Here is a 7,355-nt window from a genome sequence, read left to right on the forward strand (position 1 = left end):
TATATATTGAAGTGATGAAATAGATTCAATGCTAAATTATATTACAAATGATATTTTTTTTTATTACCTTTCTTTTGTTTAATATTTTATTGTTATATTTATTTTAACGCGACTGATATTTATTTATTTATTTATTTGTTTATTTGAATTTGTTTTTGTTAAATAAGTATAATTTCACCAATGAGATTTAGTGGTACAGTACAGTGAGGATGGATTTTAAAAATTTAATCTGAGGAAATGAAAGAATGGAAGAAACTGAGGCGCCAGACGCTTTCTCGGACGAAGAACTTGACAAAGTTAGGGTTATTAACATTTAAGTTTCCCTAAATTGAAAAATCTTTTGTAAGTTTTATTAAACTTTTTTACTTTTATCGGACAGTGTCACGGAGTTATTTTGCCGCAACTGGACAGTGTCGAGAAACATTTTTTTGATTTTGTCGCCAATGGGAATTTGAACTGCGTCAAAAATTTTATCGAAACTAACCCGCACTTTAGAATAAATTCTGTTAACTATCAGGTATTTTGTTTTTTTTTTTTTTTTTTTTTTTTATTACAAATTTTATTTTACTAATTTCGGAGTCAAAATATCATTTCAATAGAATTCTTATTTTTATTTCGGCTATTACACCACTGATGAAAACAAACTAATAAAAAAAATGCCTAAAGTGTATCTCCGGTCATAAATCAGTACCTAACAAGACAATAATTTGAAAACTATCGCACAACAAAAGTAAAATTCATCTTCATGAAACCCGAATATCTTATCCCGAAAACCGGCATCTTTACACTCAAACTAATCTTCAAAAATGTCTACTAATATACAATAAAAATCAAATATTTTGTAAACATCCGAAAGGGAAGATCTAGATCCAGATGTAAGATCATGAATGACTCGGTAGAAAAAATATTTAAACGCGTGCGGGAAAAAGTGACGGGGCACATTAAATTATCCATTGAAGGTTCTCAATAAAAAAAAAAAAAGAAAAAAAAACGTATATAAAAAAGTGTTCCCGTAGTAAAGTAATTCACGTAACCAATAGATTGGAGCGGCGGTTATTGAAAAGAGCGGCTTTTCCGAGGATTCTTTAAGTGGCCTATAAACTACCTCAGCCGTCACAACGGGGGTTATTCCGTTAGCCACATTTCTGATGTTATTCGCCTTCTGTCACTTGGTCTTGCTCTTTTTCTTGGCATGCCGTCGTCTATTGTCAACTCCTAAAGGATGTAACAGACTCCAAGGCCCTCAATAAAAAACATGGCGTCAATTTCTTTGTCGGCCCGACAGCTATCTGTACCAAAATCCCGCTTTCTTCTTTCTTTCTCTCTCTTAATTCAAAATTTAGTTATTTTTCGCTCTCTTTATCTCGCTACCACTATTCCATCTTCCCATTAACTAATTTTATGTCACAACAGAATGTGTGGGCTTTAAAAATATTTTTTATTCATCCCGATATCCAGAATCTGTCGGTACTTCATGTTGCTGTAGCAGAACGTGATTTGCCAATGCTGGAATTATTACTTTCGGTACCGAATATTGACTGCAGTGACGCGGCGCTACACGCAATCAGAGACAACCAGCAGCGAATGGCCGTCATGATACTCAACAAAATGGAGGAACAGAGTCCAAACTCGGAGTTCACGGGAGCCATTGACAGCTCGGAATTTTTGGATGAAACCACTCCGATGGATGTCGCTGCGGCTTACGGTCACTTTGAAATGATAAAATTGTTGGCTTCCAGAGGACATTTTATCAGAAAGCCACATCCGCCTGATTGTTACTGTGAAGAAATTTGCAAGTAATTTTAACAGCCACTTTGTATTGATCCAATAAATCAATTTGATGTCAAAAAATAATTTTATTTTATCTTTTAGACCTGAAAGGGAAAACGAGGACCCACTGACGCTGGACAAAAAACGCCTGGCCCGGTATCAAGCATTTTCAAATCCCGCGCACATTTGTCATGTCTCTTCAGATCCGATTCTTAAAGCTTTTCAACTTTCGGTTGAACTCGACAGGGCTGCTGTCATTCAAAGAGAACTTCACAAATCTTACAGACAACTATCGCAGGTTTTTTTAGTAAAAATTCTACCTGCCATATTACATGTCAATTGATAAAAATTTTCGATTAAAAAAATCCATGAATTTTTTCAGGATGTGACGCAATTTGCGGCGGAACTGATTGGCTGCGCGAGAAAAGCCGACGAAGTCGAACATATTTTGGAAAGAAAAGCTGGAATGGTTTTTTCAATGAATTTCACGCTGCCGAGATTACTTTTGGCCGTTGAGTGCAAGCAGAAGACTTTTGTTGCCCACCCAAATGTTCAGCAGGTTGGGGTTCAAATTTTAAATATAAATTTCTGTGAAAACAAAATTTCTGATTTATTATTTTTCCAAATTAGATAATTGAAAACAAATGGATGGGAGAATGGTACGGATGGAAAAAAAAGTCACGAGGAACTAAAATAGCGACTGTTTTTTTGAGAATTCCTATATTTTGGTTCATGGCTCTGTGGGTATGGCTGGCGCCAAATTCAAAACGCGGGCGAAAATGGCAAATTCCTGTTCATCGTTACATTTCAATTGTCGCGAGCTACTTAGTATTTCTTACTATTTGTTTTTTTCAATCGAACATAAACAAAAAAAACCAACTGCGTGGTCCGCCTAACACGGGTAAAATGAACCGGCGTGAAAAAAAAATTATTTAGCTAACAGAGTAGTCATTTGTAAATTGTAAATTTTTTTAGGATGCGAAATACCCTTGGTTATTTATGTGATATCATTTATATGGGCTGCGATACGTCTATGTATGATTCATGGGCCCAGTAGATACTTTCGCTCCCGTTGGAACTGGTAATCAAAAATATAGACGTTATCTATTCGCCAAAAGAAATAATTTAAGTAATTTATTATTTTTTTAGGTATGAAGTTATAATGCTTGTATTATTTATCATGACGTTCATCTTCTGGATAGCGTCGGCAATAGACGTAAGACTTCACGACCAACGAGATCTCGAACGAAAATATTGGCACAAATACGATCCGACACTCGTTGCCGAGGGCTCTCTGTGTATCGCCACGATAATGGCCTTTTTCAAACTTATTTTTCTTTGCCAACTTGATTACAATCTCGGACTACTCCAAGTATCACTGGGAAGAATGATACAAGATGCTACTAAATTTTTATTATTATTTACTATCATTATTTTTGCTTTTGCTGCAGGTGAAAAAAAAATTTTAACTCCAATTTCTCTAGTACAAAGTTTTGTAAAGCTCTGAGAGCCTTAAATATCACTCTGAGATAAAAAGTACCTGAATACTTTTTTGTAGAAAATTTTCAGAGCTAACAAAAAAATACTGATTAAATTTTTTGATATTTTTAAAATTTGATCGGCAATTTTGGATTTTAATTTTTTAGCCGAATTTAAAAACAAAAATTTAAGTATCAAGCTTAAGAAGCTTCTAGAGCTTTAAATATTATCTTTATCAAAAAAATCAATTAGTACTCTTTTGTAGGAAATTTAAAGAGCTACAAAAAAGATTCTCATCAATTTTTATTTAAACTTGATAGTTAACGAGTAATAATAAAAAAAAAAAAAAAAAAAAAAAATAATCAGTGAACTATAAAAAAAATTGAGTGTTCGAATTTCGCTAATTGATTTGAATTTTCTGAACAGGTTTGGCGAGACTTTATCAATATTACGACGGAATGGTCCAAGTAGATGACGAGTCAAAAATAAAGACCCAACAAGTCTCGTCATTCGTTGATTTTCTATCAACACTAAAAACTCTATTTTGGGCGATTTTTTGCATGAGCGCTATCGAGTCCGCTGACGTGATAATCGAAAATCTACCCGGTGAAAGCGACACCGAGACAATCATAAACCAGCACTCATTCACCGAAGGCGTCGGGTATTTAGCCTTTGCCGGTAGTTACAAAAAAACTCTCCAAAATTGAATAATAAAATAAAAATCTACTAAATTCTAACAAAAAAAAAACTTTCTCCAGGATTCGAGTGTATTTCAGTAATAGTAGTACTAAACATGTTGATAGCCTGCATGTCGAATACATTCACAGCATTCACACGTAATGTCGACATTGAATGGACGTTCGGACGCACAGAAGTACCCAGTTCCACTCTGACATTTATAAAATGAAAACTTTCAAATTAAATTAAACTCGAACCAAAACTTTTATTCATCCTCATTCTTTTTCTTTTATTCGACAGGTTTATGTCAATATTATGGCGCAAAATGCATTACCACCCCCTTTTAATCTTCTGCCAACTTGTAGTGAATATCGCACGATTGTAGAATTTATAAAACTTTTATTCCGACCGACAAAAACTAAACGAGCGCGATGGAATTTCAAACACGGATGCTACATTGTAAGTTTTTATTTTTTCTATCAACTAAACATATCAAAACAAGCTGCCTGCGGCCCCTGAGCTACAATGGGCCCATTTCATTTTTTTTTCAAAGCAAAATTTACATTCTGAGGTAAATTCGACCAATAATAGAATTTTAACGTCAATTAAATTTTTTTTCTTAATTTTTTGGACGGCCCATTTTCCCCCAATTTTTTTATTTGATGAAAACTCAAATTTTACTATTAATTAAAAAAAAAAAAAGAAATTTTTCTTGGCGCGCTTCCGAAAATTATAAAAAATTTTTTTTTCCAGGAAAATATTGCGGAAAATGACAACGAAAAATATGGAGAAATAATGGGACTACTGGTGATGCGTTACTTCCGTCAAAAACACATCGAATCAGCGACCAACGAAATCCGCGGGCTGAGAAAAGACATAAGCGAACTAAAGTATCTTTTAAAAGACGCGCTTTCTTCCCCTTGAATTTAAAATTCGCGGGAAATATCAAAATTTGATTGTAAGAATAAAAAAAAATTAGTTATTTTTAATTTTAATAGTTAATTCTATTTCTATTGTATTTATAATTATAATTTACCATACGTCCGATAGTTGTCACTATTGTAAACTCAGGGGAAATTAAACAACCGCGATAGCAAAAGTATAGAATGATATATAATAATTTTTATATGAATTATATTTTTAAAATAATGAAATAAAAATTTATTTTAACTTTGGCTTTGACATCGTTTTTAATGTAAATATTTAATTATTATTAACCTACAAATACAATTGATCTACTGCGCTAATTTTTAATTAGAACAAAAAAAAGACATAGTAATAATTTAAATAATCATTTATAAATATTTAACGTCGCAATAATATAAATAAATAAATCTTTTGTTATGTTTATTTTTAATTGCGGGATAATAATTAATTATTATTCAATATTTGTTCCAACTGTTAAAATATCACTGCGATGAAACAATTATTTTTTCTTTGTTATATAATAAATAAATATATTAATATTTATAATTTGTAGGTAAATAAATGAAGTGTGTCGGAGATTATATATAATTAATTAAACTCGCGTTAAAATAATTTACATTTACGATAAAAAAAAATTTTCAATTGCATTTATTTTACTCGTAATTTAAATGACTTGCAAAATTTTTATTTCATTAGTTACTTATTTAATACATCACTGATTATAATATTAATTACTCATTCATTTTACTTCTGATTAATTAACCAATTAATAATATAATTAACGATAATTTATTTAATTGCGAATATCTGGTGAACTATAAACTCTACGAAAAAAATCAATTAAGTGTTTTTTTTAGAAAATTTAAAGAGCTACAAAAAAGTATCAGACATATTTTTTGATATTTTTGATATATTAGTCGTAATTCATATTTTTAAATTGATTCTTGTTTTTTTTAAACATTTCAAAATGGAGTTTTTGATGCTAGAGCTTAAAATATCGATTTTAGGATAAAAGTATATGAGTACATATTTATAGAGAATTCAATGAGCTACAAAAAAGTAATTGGGTAATTTTTCCGTAAAACCAATAGTTTAGAAGTTATTGATAAATTAATAAATTAAAAAATAATTTTTTACATTTTTTGCGGTTTTAATTTTAATTTGTATATTAATTAGATTGAAATCAATTACAAATTAAAGTTTACCACCAATTAGTGAGTTTCAGGTGTTCTTAAAACCACAACGTTACGCTCGGTACAACGTACAATCGTTATAATTAATGAAATTGCGAGTAATCACGAATTCGATTGTTACGTCACGAGTTTTTTCTCAGAAATTGGAATCGTAAATTAAATTAAATCTTCTTCGATATTTATAAATAAATGTATATATATATTTAATATCACAATTATATTAAAAAATAAAAAAATTTAATTTGAAATTAATTAACTAATTACTTAGAATTTTTTTTCAAGGAAAGATGATAAAATTTTTTCAATACTAATAATTTTTCTACTTCTCCTTTTCACTAGAGTAAAACTCTTATTATTAATTAATATCAAGGTAATTATTTAATTTTAATAATCAATTAAATTTTTATTTCATTAATTTGATGCCGGCAGGAAAATTATTTTTACAAACTGGCCAATAAAATTTCCATTTGCTCTCATAAAGAAAATTGTTATCATTTATTATAAGTAATTACAATTACACTTTATTAATGAGATTTATTATATTTTACAGCAATTTATTTCATTACTTTATGAGTAAATTTATTGAAAAGTGAGCAGACAAAAAATTATTATCGTTGAATAAAATAATGAAATTTCATAAAAAGTTTAAAGAATTTATAAAAAAAAAGATGAAAGAGTAGTCAATCGAGTGGGTTTTAAAGTGTACGAGGGGCGGTATTTTTAGATATATGAGGTAAAATAATTAAAGAGAGTAATAAAGGGGAGTTTTATAAAATACGATAACTAAAAATGTAAATATTAATATAAAAGATATAAAACCCGAGAGTTTTTCCAGTAATTTAATTCAATGTTTATACTTGATCTCATTTTTATCTACTAAATATTTCCTCAACAAGAATATCAGTTGTTTTATTACTCGTGTTTTATTGCTATTCAAATAAAAATCTTATAAAAGTTATACTATTACGGCTTTCATTTAAATAAACCCACCAAATTTTACTATCAAAAATTTTAATAATTCGATAATAAATTAAACGAAAGTATTTTTTTTTTTTTTTAGTCATGACAATTTTTTTTTTATATTTTTCCCATCCATCCTACGGCACCAAAGAAATTTTTTTATATTTTTCAATAATTAAAAATTTTCATTATTGATGTCCATCTTACGGCGATCATATAAAAAGTTGTAAATAAAAATAAACTCCTTTTTTTTTGCAACTAATCTTGTGAAAATAACGACTTGTTCATTAAACGAAATACCGGCATACGGTCAGAAAGATGTTCGAGAAAGGTAAAATGAGGAAAACG

General features: G+C 29.7%; 1 protein-coding gene across 1 annotated transcript; it reads left to right on the top strand.

Moving 5' to 3' along the window:
• The first annotated feature begins 245 nt into the window (after window positions 1-245).
• Window positions 246-5,004, top strand: LOC103570845 (short transient receptor potential channel 4). Its single transcript, XM_014442411.2, has 12 exons — window positions 246-302; window positions 380-517; window positions 1,459-1,796; window positions 1,873-2,068; window positions 2,153-2,329; window positions 2,401-2,671; window positions 2,746-2,851; window positions 2,920-3,221; window positions 3,676-3,927; window positions 4,008-4,123; window positions 4,228-4,386; window positions 4,681-5,004. Exons 1-12 carry the CDS (start codon window positions 246-248, stop codon window positions 4,849-4,851), a joined length of 2,283 nt encoding a protein of 760 aa, XP_014297897.1. The 3' UTR covers window positions 4,852-5,004.
• The last annotated feature ends 2,351 nt before the right edge of the window (window positions 5,005-7,355 follow it).

The sequence above is a fragment of the Microplitis demolitor genome, chromosome 5, assembly GCF_026212275.2.
Source record: "Microplitis demolitor isolate Queensland-Clemson2020A chromosome 5, iyMicDemo2.1a, whole genome shotgun sequence".
NCBI classification, from domain to species: domain Eukaryota; kingdom Metazoa; phylum Arthropoda; class Insecta; order Hymenoptera; family Braconidae; genus Microplitis; species Microplitis demolitor.

What these genes read in the sequence shown, in the direction of transcription:
- LOC103570845 (XM_014442411.2), top strand. Translation starts at nt 246, where the DNA reads ATGGAAGAAACTGAGGCGCCAGACGCTTTCTCGGACGAAGAACTTGAC. An exon ending in AAGAACTTGACAAAGTTAGG is followed by an intron (nt 303 to 379) that starts GTTATTAACATT and finishes TTTATCGGACAG; the next exon opens with TGTCACGGAGTTATTTTGCC. An exon ending in TATTTTTGCTTTTGCTGCAG is followed by an intron (nt 3,222 to 3,675) that starts GTGAAAAAAAAA and finishes TTTTCTGAACAG; the next exon opens with GTTTGGCGAGACTTTATCAA.